The sequence below is a fragment of the Capricornis sumatraensis genome, chromosome 5 (assembly GCF_032405125.1).
Source record: "Capricornis sumatraensis isolate serow.1 chromosome 5, serow.2, whole genome shotgun sequence".
In the NCBI taxonomy this organism is placed as follows: Eukaryota; Metazoa; Chordata; class Mammalia; order Artiodactyla; family Bovidae; genus Capricornis; species Capricornis sumatraensis.
The window spans coordinates 118,751,504-118,770,810 of record NC_091073.1 but is presented as its reverse complement, the minus strand read 5'-3'; the positions used below and the strand labels follow the sequence as shown (position 1 = coordinate 118,770,810).

The 19,307-nt window shown below is 52.4% G+C and overlaps 1 protein-coding gene across 10 annotated transcripts in view; it reads left to right on the top strand.

The window, feature by feature from the left end:
• The window catches only part of PRKAG2 (protein kinase AMP-activated non-catalytic subunit gamma 2), a 314,724-nt gene that overhangs the window by 127,877 nt on the left and 167,540 nt on the right, over window positions 1-19,307 (top strand). For 3 of the 10 annotated variants that reach the window (XM_068972777.1, XM_068972778.1, XM_068972779.1), the window contains exon 4: window positions 3,801-3,806. The exons of 4 other annotated variants lie outside the window; for them this stretch is intronic. In XM_068972777.1, coding sequence (XP_068828878.1) covers window positions 3,801-3,806 — 6 coding nt within the window. Of the gene's footprint in view, window positions 1-3,800; window positions 3,807-11,354; window positions 11,449-15,881; window positions 15,888-19,307 lie in introns of those variants that run through there. 3 more of the 10 variants (XM_068972784.1, XM_068972785.1, XM_068972786.1) reach the window with 2 other exon arrangements.

Sequence of the window (19,307 nt, the reverse complement as noted above, 5' to 3'; positions counted from 1 at the left end):
AGAAACATGAATAGAAGATTCTCAAGAGACATGAAGATGGCCCTTTAACAGCACTTAGACATCAGTAGGAAACCTTTCCCTAAACCCAGGTTGTATTGGGTTGTCCAGAAATTCCTTAAGGGATGACACTGAGCACCTTTTCACGTACATGTCTTCTTTGGAAAAATGTCTATCGTTTTTAACTGGGTTGTCTTTTTGTTACAGGAAAACCTGAAGGAGGTTTTTTACCAACCCAATAGAATGTACCGGTATTTTTTTCTAGTATCTACTGTAGTTGAACTCTTTTGTTCTAGAACTTTTTCATCACGCCAGCAGAAACCTCGTATGAATAACCATTGCTCCACACTCACCCTCCACTCAGCTCCTGGCCACACTGATCTGCTTTTTGTCTCTGGATTTGCCTGATCTGGAGCTTTCGTTTAAATGGAATCACACAAAATACGGCCTTCTGTGTCTGGCTTCTCTCGCTGAGCATATTGTTTTGAAGATTTGTCCGTGGTGGAGTGTGTGTCAGTACTTCATTCCTTTTCATGAATAATATTCATGAAACTGAATAATATTCCTTCATCTAGACAGACCATGTTCTGCCTATCCATTCCTGCATTGGTAGACACCTGGGTGGTTTCCTCCTTTTGGCTGGTGTAACTAGTATGGCTATGAACATTCATGCGTACGTTTTGTTTAGACGCCTGTTTTCAGTTCTTTTGCGTGGATACCTAGGAGTGGAATTTCTGGGTCGTTTGATTATCCTGTTTAAGGTGGTGAGGAATGATGTGACTGTTTTCCACTGTGGCCACCCCATGTTACATTCTCACCAGCAACGGATGAGGGTTTTCACTTCTCCACATCCCCTCCAACACTTGCCACTTTCCATCTGTTGTTATTAGTACTGTTGCCTTCCTAGTCGATTGGAAGTGGCATCTCGTTGTGGTTTTGATTTGCTGTTCTTTAATGACATTGACTATCTTTTCATGTGCATGTCTTCTTTGGGAAAATGTCTTATCGTTTTTATCTGGGTTGTCTTTTTTGTTGTTGAATTGTAGGAGTTCTTTATATATTCTGGATACTAGACACTTATCAGATATATGATTTGGAGATATTTTCTTCTTTTCTGTGGGTTTTTTCACTCTCTTAATAGTGTCCTTTGATGTGCATAAAAATGTCTTAGTATTTATTTACTTGACTACGTTGTGTACGTGGGATCTCTTATTTATTGATTTGGCTGCACTGGGTCTTATTTCCCACACGCGGGGTCTCTAGATGCAGCCTGGGGACTCTTGGTTGCGACACATGGGATCTAGCTCCCTGAGCAGGGATGAAACCTAGGCTCCCGTGTTGGGATTGCGGAGTCGTAGCCACTGGACCACGAAGAAGTCCTGAAAATTTTTTAATTTCGATGACAGCAAGCTTTTGATGACCAGAATTACTTAGCGTGCTGCTCCTTGGTGCCTGGCCCCTAGAGACCCTCAGACCTGTTGGCGTGAAGAATGGGGAGCAGGGCCCCGGGAGGCGGCTGCCCCTGACCGCGGGTCGCTGATTCCAGGAATGAGCCTCTCCAGGGAGAATGAGAGGCCAGGCCAGGCCGGTGGACGAGGGCATTGTCGAAGGGTCCCTCACCTCGTCAGGAAAGGCTGGCTGAGAGTCTGACGGTCCCTTAAAGCTTTGAGTGAAGGGAGAGAAAAAACAGCAAGTTCTCTGGAGCATCTGTGTCTGAGTTTCGTCTTCCGACCCTCAGGAAGTTTTCCTGCTTGACCGCAGGGAGTCCGGTTTCCTCCGAGTATTTCTGTTTGGTGGTGGGGGCTGGAAGGCCTCCTTCTCTTCCCATGCCGTCCTCCTCACCCTCTGACGCCAGAGGACCCCCAGCCAGCCCCAGGTCCCTAAAGGCCAGGAAGCTGGGCTCTAGAACCCTGGTGAATGGCAAGGTCTCTTAGGTTGTCCCCAAAGACAGGTCGGGCTAAAATGAGAGCCGATGGCCCAGGAGAGGTGCTGGTTCCAACAGTGTCCCTCATCTTTTTCTGATAAAACAATTGCCTTAAAAGGTGCTTTGCTGATTTTTTCTTTTCTGCTGAAGACACGAATCGCCGTTTGTTCGATTTTGTTGTTGTTTTTCTCTTGTTTTCTCTTCTTTACATTTTAGTCTTCAGTGAAGTAGTTCAATTGCATGGTTTTCAAAACAATAAAACATCGAGGAATGCAAAATGATCAGTATGGGAAGGTCCCAGCCCCACTCCTCCAAAACCTCATAAAGGACCTCTTTAAATTATGTCCATCTTCGACTATTGTACCGTTTATTGGTGGCAGACCTTGCATGTGGTCTTATCACAGTGGGGGATGAATACTCTCTTCCCCACGTCTTCCTCAATTTCCCTCTGTTCTCCTTTTTCTGTTTTTTTCAATTAATCAATCTTTACTTTTTATCACCTCGTCAGGAATCTTTTTAGGCATTTTTAATCACCCTCTTATAATTTTAATAATACAGATATACTACATATTACTTATGTGTTGCATGAAACTGTGCTTTGTATATAAAAAGAGGCTGTCCCCCAGCACCCTAAGCCAGTTTTCACCCTCTTAGAGACAATATTGCCCCCAAGGAGAGTGATGTGATTTGAGGTGAGAAATGTCAGTGATTATGGCAAGATCTGATTCACTGGGGGTAAGGCCCATCTGAATCAACAAACGATCTAAATTATAGGATTTTTAAAATATTTGGTCAACCTAGCGAAATGAACCAGCCATGGAAATGAACTTCCTAGACATCAGAAACGTAAGCCTTTGAGCACCTAAACCTGCATTTTCAAGTGTTTGGTGCCTCAGACACTTTGCAGTTTTCTTATTCGAAAGATACTAAATAGCATCTCACTCTTTATTGATGACTTGGGGTCCTGACCAGATTCCCTGGGATGGATGCATCCCGCTGCTCCTGAGGTGTGAAGACTGTGTGTAGACTTATGGACTGAAGGACGTTTTTTGGGTAAATTTTGGCCATGCTGCACGGCACGTGGGATCTCAGTTCCCTGACCAGGGATTGAACCTGCACCCCTGCATTGCAAGCAGAGTCTTACCTGCAGGGGGACCAAGGAAGGGCTGAACTTCCGGCCACTCTGCCCCCGGCCCTTCCTTCCATGTTCCTGCTGCATGCTTTGCGGTGGAGTTTTGCCTTGAACAGCACCCAGGCTCTCCCCGATCGAAACTCGCTGCTAAGACACCGGGATTCTTTGTGCGTGTTGTTTGAAACGAGTAAATGATCAGGAGGAAAGTCCCTTGGCTCCCCATTTGAGAAATGCAGTGCCTTTGGCTCGTGAGCGGGGGTTCTGTCCGAGTACCTCTGACTCAGTTCAGCTGGAAGAGGAACTGCAGACATATGGTACTCTCAGTTCAAGTTCAAGTGCCCCACACTGTCCCCCATGCAGAGCCCCTGCCCCAGCTGCCGCCGAGTGAGGTGGTCTCGGAGACTGGCTCTCCAGGTGATACCCTGTGAGGCGCATGACAGCCCTCTGGGTTGGGTTAAGGTCCTGACGATGCCGTTTGGTGTTTAAAATGCTTGGGGGCTGACAGGGTATTTTTCCTACTTTAAAACCCTGTGACATGGGCTCAGGCTGTATTGTGATTTTTTTTTTCTTATGGGAGAAATGAGGGAGAAGAAACAGCAGCTCAGAACTGACGCCGGTAATTGCGTTGCTGCGGTGTCTGACTCAAGTCTTATGAACCTTTCTGTGTATCGTCTCGTTGGGGAATATATGTCACGATTCAGAAGGGACAGCTCAAGGCAAACCTCCCCCCAGGCCTCGTATTCTGAGCTAGTGGTTTCCAGCTGAAGGACGTGCCGAAGCAGGAGGGGTTTTCCTACATGCTCAAGTTGCTTCAGTCATGTCCCACTCTTTGTGGCCCCCTGGACTGTAGCCCGGCAGGCTCCTCTGTCCTTGGGATTCCCCAGGCAAGGACACTGGAGTGGGTAGCCATGCCTTCCTGCAGGGGATCTTCCCGACCCAGAGATCGCACCTGCCTCTCTTGTGTCTTGTCTCCTGCATTGGCTGAAGACAGATTCTTTACCACGGTGACACTTTTCAAATTTCTCCTGAAAGCCCTGGATTCCAGAAAATGGAGAGGGTGCCTAGTTGCCTGGGAGACGAGGGGCCGGGTGGACCACCGTCTGGCTTTCTGCCGAGCCTGTGCGTTCACGGGTCTTCACCCTTGCACAAGGGTTTCACACATTCCGGTAGCCCTCTGACCTCCCTAAGACATAACTTAGAGGAAGAAGGAAACACAAAAGCCAGACGCTCGACCTCTAGACCCTATGGAATCTGGTGTTTGCAAGCCTTGCTCTGTGACCTTGAGTCCGGGGTTCACCCTGGGGCCAATTTGAAACCTGGAGTCAGAGCAAATCGCATCAGCTCTTGTCTTTGGTGCCATCAGAGCCTTTGGCCTGGTGAGAGACCCCCCGGGGAACTACAGGGCCCATGAGAAGGGATTTCAGTGAAGCACACACTGGGTCCTTCCGTGGGGCATTAGATTTTAAGAACACCCAGGGACTCCCTACTGTTGGGGTGCTGTACTTTGGCGTGCTGAAAATCATGACTGCCATTGGTGTTTGCTTTTTTCCGTCCTTTTCGATATTTGTTTAAATCAAGCTACCCCCGATGTCACTGGGCTTAGATGCCACTGGCGTGACTTGAACTATTCCAAGTTGAGGTGGTTTGTCTTTGCCAGAAAAATCACCCTCTTGTCGCTCAGAGTTCCGGGAGGAGCCGAGAGGTGTATGTGACGGTAGGCGTGCTGGGCGACACGTGGGCGCCCGGGTCAGGGCGGGGACGGTCGCCTGGGAGCCTCGGCCTCACAAACAGCTCTGGGGACGAGGAAAGGAAGCCCCGGAGAGGTGACACACAGTCTCACTCAGAGTCAAGTGCTGCGGTGACCTTTAGAACTTTCCATGAAATCCGACACTGTATTTTGCAACCAGCCGGAGAGCGCCAGCAACTCTGTGCTCCGGGCATGCAGCCCGCCCGCCACTCCGAGGGTCCCCCCCCCCACCAGAGCCTCTTACATAACTGGGGTTTGGTTTGGCCCGCGGCCTCTGAGGGGTCCAGTGCTTTTCAGGTACCGTCACGTGACCCACAAAGCTTCCGGGTGCATTGGCAGTGGGTCTGTCTTCCTTTCCTTTTCCAACATGGAACCCAGAAGAGGCAGCCTGGCAGGGCGGGGTATGGGGGGTGGCGTCCCTACCATGAGATGAGAGTGAAAGAGTGAAGCCGCTCACTCACGTCCAACTCTTTGCGACCCCATGGACTATACAGCCCATGGAATTCTCCAGGCCAGAATACTGGAGTGGGTAGCCTTTCCCTTCTCCAGGGGATCTTCCCAACCCAGGGATCGAACCCAGGTCTCAGGGGGAGCAAACCGGCAGGGTGCCAGTCCAGCTGAGCCGCTGGTCCCCGGAGGGGGATCTTGGGCAAATCATTTCGCTTCTCTGAACCTCCGCGTGTTTTGCTTCTTAAACCGAGTCGTGAGGGCTGGCCTCCCTGCCTCACAGCGTGGCCGAGGAGAACTTTGGGAAGGCCCTGGTCTACACGAGGTGCGCCTGCCTGCCGGCAGCCCTCCTCAGCCCTGCAGGCCTGGACCGGGGGCCCAAGGTGAGGGTGTGTCTGGACACGGGGGTGACAAGCAGGACAGGTCTGCACGGGGTCTCAGCCCCCCAACCCAGCTTCTCATCCAGGCCTCTGGCAACCGTCTCGGTGAAACGGAGTAAACGGGCTCTGCCCAGATGTTGGCTGCTGACCCGGGAGGCCCATTCCCGCAGCACAGGGGACAGAGGCCGAACCAGGAGGCAGCTCTGCCCAGTAAAAGGGTCCACCCTGGGCTTCCTGCCGGAGCCCCGGCAGAACTTGTCAACTGGCCGTGTGGACACTGTGGTGGATGCTCAGCATCCTTTGGCCCCTCCGCTTACCCATCCCCAGCGTGTGCAGCAGAAGGCCCTGACTGCAGAGACAGTGGCCGTGGAGTCAGATCCACCGTCCCCACCCCCATCAGAAGGCCAGGCCGGCCAGGCTCCCCGAGGAGCAGTCCGCCCTCCCCTGGATTCCCAGCTGTCACGCAATAATAACAGTAAGGAGAAATGAGAAATGTTCGAGGCCTGAACCTCCCTCGGCGGTGGAGCCTGCTCTGAGTGCCGAGTGGTGTGCTGCCCTCCTGGAGTTCACTCAAACTCACGTCCATCGAGTCGGTGATGCCGCCCAACCGTCTCATCCCCGGTCACCCACTTCTCCTGCCCCCAGTCTTCCCCACCATCAGTGTTATTTCCAGTGAGTCAGCTCTTCCCATCAGGTGGCCGAAGTATTGGAGCTCCAGCTTCAGCAACAGTCCTTCCAGTGAACACCTAGGACTGATCCCCTTTAGGATGGACTGGTTGGATCTCTTTGCAGTCCAAGGGACTCTGAAGAGTCTTGTCCAGCCCCACAGTTTGAAAACTGCCCTCATACATGGTCCTAGTCCAGGCTTCTGGGTATAGCACCAACCAAGAGAGTGATTTGTATAATATGCTCCAGAAATACATTTTAAACACACTTTTCGGGACTTCCCTGGTGACCCAGTGGTTAAGATCGACACTTCCGCTGCAGGAAGAGTGGGTTCTGTCCCCGGTCAGGAAACAAAGGTATCCAAGTGCCGCGTGGCGGGGCCAAACGAAATAAACACAGTTCCATCTTGGAAGCCACTGGTTCCTTCTTTTTCAGCCCTTCCCTTTAAAAAATCCCCCAAGTGTGGAAAGCATTCCATGAGGAGGTATTCTTGCCGGCTGAATCACGATCGCGTGAAGGGGCTTCACCTCTTGTTCATTTGGGACCATCAGCTGCGGAAACCGTGACAAAGGGGTGTTTGGTCTTCCTGACAGCGGCCACCGCTCCCAGCCCCGAGGTCAGATGTCCTGAAGGACGTGTCCTCGTCACTCCACCTGCAGCCTGGCTGTCGCCTCATCTCAGTTGTGCAAAAGTGTTGTCCCAGGTTAAGGAATTTCAGGCAAATGCAAATCGAACAGGGAGACACAGTGGTAAGAGAGCCGATTGTAAAATGTCTGGGAATGCTGCGAGCCCGTCCGTGCCCATCGGTGCCCTGAAATGGACCAAGGCGGGAGGTTTGCACCACAGCAGGTGGCAGCCCCTACGGCTTAGTCCTCCCTGCCCCCCACCCCACCCCAGTCCCCCCTGAGCCCCCCACCCCACCCCAGCATTTCCCGCAGGCCCTGCATCTCCACCCCGGAAGTCCAGTGTCTCCGCAGCCTTCTTCTCTGCTCCTGGGTGAAGCTGGCCCTGGGAAGAGCATTTTGAGTGAGACCAAAGGCACATGTCAGTGGAGTCGGGGGCTCGCTGGGGCCTTGTATCCGTAGTCAAGGTCGTCGCGTCTGGCATCATTTGTTTTGTTGTTGTTGTTGTTGGCCGCTCAGTTGTGTCTGACTCCTTGCGACCCCGTGGACTGCAGCACACCAGGCTTCCCAATCCTTCCTCATCTCCCGGGCTTGTCTTAGAACTGCATTTAACCCTGCTCCCCAGCTCCGTCCATCCAGAGCTCCCCAGGGTCCGTCTTGTGGGACAGAGAACTGCTCTGGGCCTCAAACGACTTTTTGCTCCATCAGGCCAGTTCTACTGTGTCTTTTCAGAATATTCTGTAGCCATCTCAGTAACAGAACCGTGACCCTGAAGGACCCAGGGGTTCTTTCCTCCACCCTGCCTGCACTGCACATCCTGGCTCTCCTCTCTGAAGGCATCAAACGTTCCTACTGGACAAATCCAGAGGACATGGGGCCCAGAGCTGGGCAGCAGCAGTGGGCTCTGGCGCTGCAGAGACTTGCTCAACTTTACGTATTTATTTTGTTTATTGGAGTATAATTGCTTTATAGTGTTGTGTTAGTTTCTGCTGCACAGCAAAGTGAATCAGCTCTGTGTATACACGTATCTTCCCTTTTTCGGATTTCCTTCCCATTTAGGTCGCCACAGAGCGCTGAGTAGAGTTCCCTGTGCTTACAGTAGTTTCTCGTTAGTCATCTATTTTATGTTGCTGTTCAGTCATTCAGTCGTGTCCGACTCTGAGACCCCATGGACCGCGGCACGCCAGGCTCCTCTGTCCTTCACCAGCTCCCGGAGTTTGCTCAAACTCATGTCCATTGAGTCGGTGATGCCATCCAACCATCTCATCCTCTGCCGCCCCCTCTCCTCCTGCCTTCAGTCTTTCCCAGCATCAGGGTCTTTTCCAATGAGTCAGTTCTTTGCAACAGGTGGGCAAAGTATTGGAGCTTCAGCATCAGTCCTCCCAATGAATATTCAGGACTGATCTCCTTTAGGATGGACTGGTTGGATCTCCTTGCAGTCTAAGGGACTCTCAAGGGTCTTCTCCAACACCATAGCTCAAAAGCATCATTTCTCTGGCGCTCAGCCTTCTTTATTATTGATAGTGTATATGTGTCCATCACAATCTCCCAGTCCCTTCCACGCCCCCTTGCCCCCTTGGTACCCATACGTTTGTTCTCTATATCTGTGTCCCTATTTCTGCTTTGCAAATAAGTTCATCTCTACCATTTTTCTAGATTCCACATGTATCTGTTTTTATACAATATGTGTTTTTCTGACTTCACTCTGTATGAGAGTCTCTAGGTCCATCCACGTCTCTGTAGACAGCACAGTAAGAGTTATTCAGCTTTAAGTAAAATGGTGTTAGTAACACTTGCCCCATAGGTTTCTGGGAATAATGAAATAAATTCATATTCAGCACTCTAACTGACATATGGTAGGTACTCCCCAAACAGTATTTATTATCTTACTAATTAAAATATAATTCTTAGAGGACAGGAATGTCTTTGAACTTTTCCTAGCTCTAATCCCCTCCATCAACATCTGTCCTGCTCGTTTGGTAGAGGTTTAATAACTACTTGGTGAGTGAACGGCTGTATAAGCTGTGTACAGAGCCATTGGATGTGCCCGGGTTGCTGTTTATTTCCCACACGAATTTAAACTCATTGTTCCCTTTTAGTCGCTAAACTCGGAAGTGTTTTCTTCTTCTCCATAGTGTCTCATATAGTATAAGAATCTTGCATTGGTTTAGACAAAGCCTTTCATTTTTCTTTTAATCAAATATGGCTCTTTCTTACTAGAATTCTTGTTTAGCAATCTTTTCTAAGGAAGCTCTGCTTTGTTTCATTTTTAAACCAGAAGAACATTTCCATTTTTTTTAAGTGCCAAATTGATTTTTTAATTTTTCAAAATATTTATTTATTTGTTTGGCTGCACAGGGTCTTACTTACAACAATGGGATCTTTAGTTGAGGCATATGGGATCTTTAGTTGAGGCATATGGGGTCCAGTTCCCTGACCAGGGATAGAACCTGAGCCCCCTGCATAGGGAGTGCAGAGTCTCAGCCACTGGACCACCAGGGAAGTCCCTGAATTGATACTTTTAAAAAGTGAAAGTCGCTCAGTCATGTCCAACTCTGCAACCCCATGGACTATGCAGTCCATGGAATTCTCCAGGCCAGAATACTGGAGTGGGTAGCCTTTCCCATCTCCAGGGGATCTTCCCAACCCAGGGATTGAACCCAGGTCTCCCGTTATGCAGGCGGATTCTTTACCAGCTGAGCTACCAGGGAAAAGTTAGATTTCCTCTTTTAAAAAGAGAAAATCTAAATATGAAACTCGGAAACCTACCTTCTTAGACTTTTTCAGAGCTTAAGTTTGGGCTACCGTATTTAACACAGATAACAACCCACTAGCGCACTGGAGAACCCAAGTGGAGGTGGGTTTTGCAACTTGTTCCATGCTTTGTAGGTTCCTCCATAGGTGCAACAGGGGCCTGGCCTCTCCTCTCTTGTGCAGACCCGCCAGCCCTCAAGGCCAACTCAAGCTCTGCTTTCCAAGCAGGGTCATGTGATTTCCCCTCTCTGTCAATCCTTTTGTGCTGATGACACTGTCCATTCTGGCCACTGGCCATTGAGCACATTTTGATGTTTCATGCAGTTAGTATTATAATTTTTCTTAGTCTCTCCAAGTCGTTTTCACATAGCTTGAGGGCAAGACCTATTTCCTCTGTCCCTTCAATGCATCCTGCTACAAAGATTTGATCACTGGATCTCTGTCCCTCTAAGCAGAAAGAAAAGGCAGGGCAAAGAGCCATTAAATGTTCAGACTTCCGGAAGGAGATGGATTCCTAACATGAGCAGATCTCACCTTGGTTTGAGGAGGAAACTGGGACCAGGGACGAGGAGTGACTTTCTCAAGGTCACAAAGCTAATTAGTGGCAGGTCGCTGCAGTCTAGTGACGGTATCAGCAAAAGGAATTGAACATTTTCCCCTCTCTTTTTAAAAGTTTTATTTTTAGTTGCAAAACACATGCACACTAGAAGTTTTTTGTTTTTATTAGGTCAGGGGTTTGGCTTAGGGGTCAAGGAAGTTGGAATTCTAACCAGTGGTTACAGGACTTGGAGCAAATCATACCCCCTTTTGGAGCCTCGGTTTCCTCTTCGGTCATGGGAGGGGGTTGGATCAGATCTCTGAAGTCCCCTTGAGTTCTCTCATTCTGCAGTTCTTAGCCAGTCCCTGGTTCAAACTGACATGAGTTAAGACCCTCCTGGTGAGTCCCTGGGGACCCCATGTCCCCTCCTCAGAGGCAGTCACTGCTTCTTTCATCTCAGGGAGCTGTGAGCTTGGATTCAGCGACTTCCAGCCCGGGGACCTGCAGCTTCTTCAGCGAGAAGCAGCCGGAGCCTGCTGACCCCAAGGAGCCCTGGAACACATGAATCAAAATAGTTGTGTGATGTCACGTTATGATGGGAATGCGCTCTGGCCAGCCGGTGCCAGGAATTGTCTGGACCGGGTGGTTTCCTTTTACAGTCTTTTTAAAGGGACCTCCGCAGACCCACACATGACCGGCTGGCGTTGCCCTCCTCCCGTTGCCTAGCTCGTCTTCCCTCCCCTTTTTTTTTTTTTTTCATTTTCAGGAGGAAAAAGCCCTGAGTGCCTGAGTGTGTGGCTGACCTTAACTATATAAACAGACCTGCCTGGGCTTCCGGGGCAGCTTCTTGCCTACTTAAGGGCAGCGGCTGCTCCAGCTTTGCCGCGGCCCCGGCGGGAGGGTGCAGAGGTGAGGACCACCTGGCCTGTCCAGCGGCTGCTGGCCCCCCGGGCGACCCCTCCGGCATTGGCTGGGGGACCCCAGGCTGTGGCCGGCACGTGCGGGGGCGTCTCTGAGCTCTCGGGCTCCACGCCTGCCAGCCCATGCAGCACCCCTCCTGGCCCCTGGCCGCCCGGGGCTGACGCTGTCCCCTGCGAGTCCTGGCATGCACACCTGGCCCAGCTCCCACGGTTACCCCAGCTCCCCATGAAGCGGTTTGGCAGCCTCAGGGGCAACAGAAAGCGCAAGGACCCAAGCCGGAGCAGCGGGAGGCGGCAGTCGGAGCCCCATGGCCTTTGTGGTAGGACCCTTCCCTTTGCCCAGCCCTCTGCTGGTCCCAGGGCCAGTGTGTGTGTGTGTGTGTGTGTGCGCTTGCACTCGCACACAGCCTCCCAGGTGACAGCTGTGTGCAGATACGGCTGTCAGGCAGAGGGGACAGATGTGGATGTGTGTCCTTACGGACAGTTCTGCCCCTCGCTGTCCCGGACGGCCCAGCAGTGCTTTCCCCCAGGCTGTTTTCTCTAACTGGCCCTGATGAGGTTGAGTGATCAATGGGACTGGCGTTGTTGGCGGCTATGAAGTACGAGATGTGTGTGTGCAGAGAAAACTAGCGCCGGAGATCACAGAGGATGCGTTTATCTCATCCCCTTGGGCCCACAGCTGTGTCATCGGGTGGTCAAGGGTTAACACGGGAGGGAAGGGTTAATGCCTGCCTTGATTTTTGTCCTGGGGCTGGGGATGGGGTAGGGGGGAGAAGCTTGCTGTGTGAACTCCCTGGCTTCTGGGACCTTCTTGCAGCCTCTCTGGGTAGAGGGGGTCGGGACCAGTGTGCTTGGTTCGTGGGGTGAACCATCTGCAGTTCAGTACTTCCAGTGACCTGCGGGTGTGAGGGAGGCACCCTGTCTGGCTGGAGTCAGGCAGGTGGATTTCAAGGCAGCCAGGGCTTCCCAGGGGCCTGGCTAAGCCTGCCCACTTCCTAAGAATTGGGAGTTTGCCTGCCCTGAAGGCTGCTGCTTGCAGAACACGGGCATTCCTGAACACTCGCCCCTAAGACAGAATAGCAGCCTCCTCACACAGCCCAGTGGGAGCAAAGAGGGGGAAGCTGACAGGTGCGCTAAACTGCGTTCCTTGGGTATAAGGCCACATGGTAAGTGGCCAGAAATAATCGTTTTGTGTAGTAAGGAAATGACTTTGGCAAAACATTTTGGCAGTACATGGAAACTGGAATTTAGGCATGCGTGCGTGTTCAGTCTCTTCAGCCGTGTCCGACTCTGTGTGGCCCCGTGGACTGCAGCCCACCAGGCTCCTCTGTCCGTGGGATTCTCCAGGCAAGAATGCTGGAGTGGGCTGCCTTGCTCTCCTCCAGGGGATCTTCCCAAACCAGGGATCCAAGTCGGGTCTGTCAGCACCTCCTGCACTGCAGGCAGACTCTTTACCGACAGAGCCGACTGGGAAGCCTAGAATACAGGCATGCCTCGTTTCCTTGCATTTCTCTCTCTCTTTTTTTGCAGATTGAAGGTTTGTGGCTCCCCTGTGTTGTCAGATGATGACTAGCCTTATATTTTAGCAGTGAAGCATTTTAATTACGGGATGTACATTGTTTTCTAGACATAATGCTGTTGCACACTTAGTAGACTACATTATTGTATGGTCATTACTCATATATGCACTTGGAAACTGAGAAATCCGTGTGGCTCCCTTCACCATTCCGATATTCACTTTATTGCAATGGGCTGGAAACTGAACCTGCAGTATCTCCAAGGCAGTGCCTGTAGTAAGAAAATAAAAAGGTAAACAGAAAACCTGCTGACAGCGCTTGCTACACCCAGTTTAGCCAATTACTTCCGGAAGCTTCTAATGGACCCAGTGTGCCACTGATAACCCCGGGGGGGATGAGCAAAGGAGACAGCAGCTCTGAAATGCAGGGAGTTTTCAGTCTTGTGAAGGAATCAGAGCGGTGTCTGATTGCACCGTGTGCAAAGGTGAGTTGCTGGAGGAGAGCAGTGCCTGGCCTGACACGGCAGGGGAGGAGGTGGGGGACGACAGGCACTCTGGACTTCATTGCTGTTGTTCAGTTGCTCAGTCATGTCCAGCTCCTTACGACCCCATGTAGCACGCCACGCCTCCCTGTCCATCACCAGCTCCCGGAGCTTACTCAAACTCATGTCCGTCTAGTTGGTGATGCCATCCAACCATCTCATCCTCTGTCACCCACCTTCTCCTGCCTTCAATCTTTCCCAGCATCAGGGTCTTTCCAACGAGTCGGCTCTTCAAATTAGGTGGCCAAAGTACTGGAGCTTCAGCTTCAGGCTAAATTAGATGTGGTTTTAAAAGAAGACTCTTCTTTTAAATAATAAAGTAATAAACATTCATTTACTGTAGAGCTAAGTCTAAACCTGTTGTTTCACTAAAAGTCTGGTTTTGCTAATGAGCATGGGTGGGCCCATTAGAAAAAAAAAAAGCCTGTTCTTTGCCAGACAGTGGTTTCTCCCTTGTGTTTTAAATCTGTCATCCTGTCGGTTCTGCTTCCGAAATCAAAAATAACATTTGCATGTTGACCAGGCTTTACAAGAGCTCACATGCAAATGCCGGCTCTGATCGCAGGGTCAGGAAAATCAGAGTATCTTCTAGACCCTTCCTCTGGGATTTGGGATACAGCCCATGTATCCAGTTTTCCTGTTGTCAGAGTCCCAGTGTGAGAGCTGTTGAGCAGGGGCAGACAGCAGGTGCTGGCCCCTCAATCGTGTGGTGTGGATACATCAGATGAAAAAAAACAAAAAGACTGTGGACTGAGCATCCTCCCAGCTCCCTGCCTGCCACCTACCCCTTCCCCAAGACCAGACTGAACCACTCCTATCTGAAATCATCCCAACTGCCTATTCAGTGACCTCCGGGCTTCTTAGGGACAAGGACCACGTCCCCAAGGAAGCTTTCCATCCATCTTCCAACCCTGACGCCTTGAAGCATCCCAGGTTCTCCCTAGAGAATTGCTGGTTATGGGGCGGATTGAAATGGGGCCCCTCCACAGTCACTCCTGGTTCTCCAGCAGCACTGTTTCCGGACTTTGCCTTCTTTTAATTCCCTTCCAGCTGATCCCTTTCCTCCCTATGGTTATCCTTATGTGGGTGCTCAGCGGTGTCCGACTGCAGCCGACCCCATGGACTGTGTCTGTCCATGGAATTCTCCAGGCAAGAATCCTGGAGTGAGTTGTCATTTCCTCCCCCAGGGGATTTTCCAGACCCAGGGATTGAACCCATATCTCCAACCTGCATCTCCTGTGTCTCGGATTCTTTACCTGCTGAGCCATTGGCGAAACCCTGGAGCTTAAGAATTTCAGAGAAGTCTTCTCTCTTCTAAGAAAGCTTCCAGGTGGGTTGGGAGGATGTCTGCCTTTCACCCAGCCTCCGTCTTCCCCAGATCAAGTGAACACAGGTGGTCAGCGCGATTCTATGTGTTCTTGGGCGCTTCTGTGGCCCCATCAGTCTTTTCCGGGAACCACTCACTGTATCCTCTGTTCCATTTCAAGGTGAGGTCGTTCGTCACACACATGCATCTTCTTTGTTACACACAGTTGCGCGCACACACACAGCCGTCCCTGTGGCCTCCTTTTTCCTTCTCATTTCAGCTGTGCTGGGTCTCTGTGAGGCACGTGGGTTGCTGTGCATGCATGGGCTTAGTTGTCCCGCAACCTATGGGATCTCAGTTTCCTGACCAGAGGATCGAACCCACGTCCCCCTGCATTAGAAGGCAGATTTCTTAACCACTGGACCACCAGGGAAGTCCCCTCCTAGGCTCTTGAGCAGCCAGAACAGCCACAAGAGGGAAATGAAGGCCTGGCAGATCGGCGGTTACTTAATCCATGTATGTTTGCCCCTGGCCGGCATGTTTGTTTGGAAGCCTGTGGCTCTGATTGGAGTTTTAAACACTTCAAGCCTGGTAACAAAATGCCCCGGAAAGTTCTGATTCACAAGAAGCTTGCCCCTTTTGACCCAGAGCTTAGGGCCCGCCCAGCCTCCCACTCCCCTACAAAGCTCAGTAGGCACCTCCCGCTGCAGGTGTCGTACTCTGTAGGCAAACACAGTGATGGTTTGGACTTAAGCCTTCAATTTCGGCCTCTTTGGTCAACAGAGATCCAGATGATGTGGACAAAGAGCGTGTAGCAATAGTAATAAAAATGTAAAAGGCAGATTAGGGAAGGATTTTGCTCATTAGTTCAGAGAACTGACTGTCGCAACTTTTCCACCCTCTGTAGTGAGAGGCGAGTGACTCAACACAAGCTACCTGGAGCCTTAGGAGGCCCCTTCTGAGGGCCAGCATTAGAGCCAGGAAGCCTCTGGGTGCATCGGGAGGCTATGTCCCCACGCAGCTGGGGTCCAGGGGACACTGGAGACCAGAGCCCCCGACAAGTTTTGTTTTGCACTGAGCCTCCTCCTCCTGTTAGCCCTCCTTGTGATGAATGTGCAACCACTTCTGGAATGAAACTCCAAAGTTCCTCCTGCCCAGGTTCACGCATCACCCGAACGCTGCCTGGCCCAGTCTCTCATCTCCTGTAATGCCAGTGGAGCCTGCAGCGGGCTGTGCCACTGCGGGGACCGTGGGTCATCTTTGCCTCAGCAGTGGGCACGGCTGTTGTCCTGACCTCCCCCGGTATCCCCCGCACCCTGGGACCCTCTGCTCCCTGCCCAGCCCCTTGTTATCTCTGTGCTGCTTCTGGGTGGCTGCCTGCCCACCCAGCTTCCGGTGTCCAGACTGGGGTGGCCTTGGGAGAGCCCAGTATTCATTTGGTCACCCACTCAAATATATGTATTTAGTTATTTATGATGGAACATTTCAAGCATCGAGAGAAGGGGAGAGAATGGAGGAATGGTGTCCATATTCAGGCTCAGTGGTGAGAAGCGCTCTGCCAGTCCCGTGGACAGAGGAGCCTGGCGGGCTACAGTCCACGGGGTGGCAAAGAGTCAGGCACGACTAGCGATGAACACTTCCACTCTTGCTTCACTTTCTGCCAGTCCCACCAGTGTCTGAGCTGCTCAGTGCCAACACTGGGGTTACAGACACCAGGGCGCCCTCCCAGGGCAAGCCACTGAGATGGTTCTTTAAACTACGGTAAAATAGACAGGGCTTAGGTAGCATCACCAACTCAACGGACGTGAGCTTGAGCCTAACTCTGGGAGATAGTGGCGGACAGAGGAACCTGGTGGGCTACAGTCCCCAGGGTCACAAAGGGTCGGACACAACTTAGCGACCCAACCAGTACAGCAAAATAGATGGAACGTAAGACTTACCACCTTACTCATTTTTACCCGTACTCTTCACTGGACTTAAGCTCATTCACACTGTTGAGCAGACCATCGCCCCCGGCATCTCCAGACCTTCCCAGCGTGTCCAACTAGACCTCTGTCCCTTTTAACAGCTGGCTGCTCTGTGGGCCCCTAGTGCTGGCACTCCCCCAGCTTCTCCTCCCGGCCTCTCTCCAGTGACCGCTCCGGGTGCCTCACGAGCGGAATCACACGGCGCTCCTCCCTTGTGACAGCCGAGCGAGTTTTCCTTTGTGATGCCAGGCCGTGGGGGAAAGGGCAGGACGGAGAGTCAGAGGGGACAGAAGGAGGCGCCGTGTGGACCCTGAGGCAGGTCCTTCCAGACAGATGGAAGGCTCAGGCCCTGGGGAGGGTGAGCCTTGGGTCCAGGAGCACCGAGGGGCCAGTGTGACTGGACGGCAGGAAGCAGGCCAAAGCCCTTAGGCGGGGGGGCCAGCAGGAGTGAGGACAGAGGCAGGTGAGGGGCGAGGGGGCGTGAGATGAAGCCCCCAGGGGTCTTGAGCCAGCACTGCTGGGCTCTGGAGGCTGGGGTCTTGCCCAAGGCCATGGAATGGTAAGGGCAGAGCTGGGGTTATGAGCCTATGTCCCCAGCCCTCTGCAGGCCCAGTGCCCACCCGGAGCGGCTGGCCCTGGCTCCCAGCCTCTCTGCCGAACCTGCGCCCACACAGGAGACCCCAGAGAGCCTGCAGCTTGTCTGCAAGGGGAAGGGGTCGGGGATTCGGACTCTGTAATGTCTGGGGGAGGCGTTTGGGATTCGGGATCAGTCAGAGGGGGCTGGCTCACCGCCTCCTGCCCATCCTCCGCACCTCAAACCCCGCTGGGGGACTCATCTTCCTTTGCCCAGTTTCCCTCCGTGTGGCCGTCACCACGCTGCGTGGCAGCCCTGACCCAGCATCCAAGGATGACAGGTGGAAGGAGGGGCCCAGGCAAGGGGCTTCCCGGGGAAATCCTCGTTAAGCACGTCCACCTTCATCTGCCCCCAGCGGCCACCCTGGATCACCGGCCAGTGGGCCAGTCACCAGCTGACAGGCGGGCACAAGCGGCAGGGCTGTGCGTGTTCTCACTGCACGCCTGCTTCCCAGCTGTGCCCCCTCCAGGGGTGGAGGTGAGGATGGAGGGGACAGCAGCAGCTGGCCTTCACTCTCAGTGCCCCTTCCTTTCCCAGCCCCCAAGGGGGCAGACTAGGAACATTCTAGAAACAAGGCCCGAGTGATGATGGAGACAGTGAAGTGAGGGCTCGCGGGCTGCCTGGAGGAGGCGTGGCTCCGGGGAGTCCTGCTTCTGGGCAGAGCCTTGACACCGGACATGGTGAGTCTGTGACTCCGGGACTGAGGGTGTGTGTGAAGACAGTGGGACCCGATTGCAGAGCCTGGTGGAGTGGATAGAGGAATAAGGGAGAAAGAAGTAAGGTGGGAGGGGGTGGGCCTCACAGAGCGACCCCGCTCGGTGATGGAGACGCCTCGGGGCTGGAAAGCCTGGCCGGGGTCAGACACCTGCTGCTCTGTCCCCCAGACCCTCCCGCTGGGACCTGGTCCAGGGTAAGTCTAAGGGCCCAGGGGGCTCAGCACCCAAGAGAGCAGCATCTGGGGCTTCCAGCATCCAGAGCAGATTGAGAACCTGGGACATTTAAAGAGACGGTGATTTCTGTCCTCAGCTCATTCTGTTGTGGTTCTTCAGTCGCTGAGTCATGCCTGATTCTTTGCAACCCCAAGGACTGCAGCACACCAGGCTTCCCTGTCCTTCAGTATCTCCTGGAGTTTGCTCAAACTCATCCCTATTGAATCAGTGATGCTGTCCAACAATCTCATCCTCTGTCGTCCCCTTCTCCTCCTGCCCTCATCTTCCCCAGCACCAGGGTCTTTTCCAATGAGTCAGCTCTTCACATCAGGTGGTCAAAGTATTGGAGTTTCAGCCTCAGCATCAGTCCTGCCAATGAATATTCAGGACTGATTTCCTTTAGGATTGACTGGTTGGATCTCCTTTCAGTCCAAGGGACTCTCAAGAGTCTTCTCCAGCACCACAGTTCAAAAGCATCAATTCTTCAGTACTCAGCTTTCTTTATGGTTCAACTCTGACATCTGTAGATGACTACTGGAAAAACCACAGCTTTGACTATATGGACCTTTGTTGGCAAAGTGATATCTTTGGTTTTTAGTATGTTGTCTAGGTTTGTCATAGCTTTCCTTTCAAGGAGCAAGCATCTTTTAATTTCAAGGCTGCAGTCACTGTCTGTAGTGATTTTAGAGCCCAAGAAAATAAAATCTGTCACTGCTCCCACTGTTTTCCTCAACTCTTAGTTTGCCTTTAATGATCGAGAAGGAAAACACACGTGGTCCAGAGCCTGTCGAGACCCCGAGCACCAGGACGCCTCTGGGGCTGCTGCTGCCCTTGGCCCTGGACTGCTGGCCTCCACAGGTGTCCTGACCATGGCGGTGGTCAGGGTATAATCCCCAGGAGGGAGTGTGTCCCCTCCCAGGGAGGCCCCAGCTCAGACCTGTGTGTGGCCCCTGGAGTCTGGGGTGATTGGTGTCCCCAGAGCTGTGCGGGGAGGTGTGGTGTGGTCCTCCAGCAAACCCAGGCCGGAAGCAGGGACGCAGCACCCACCTGGGGCTCCAGGGCCAAGGGCACTGCTGAGACAGACACGTGGAGGGCTCAGAGGGCGTTTCGGTGACTCAGATGACTACAAAGCTTCACCGAAAGAGGTAGCACAAACCAGCTAATACTAGTGGCTTCACAGATGCACAGCAGATGAATGATAAAACTGCCAGGGCTCAGCCTCGCCTGCGTTCAGCTGTCCTGCCGCTTTCATGTCCGTAATCCAAATCCCTGGGCTTTGCTGCTT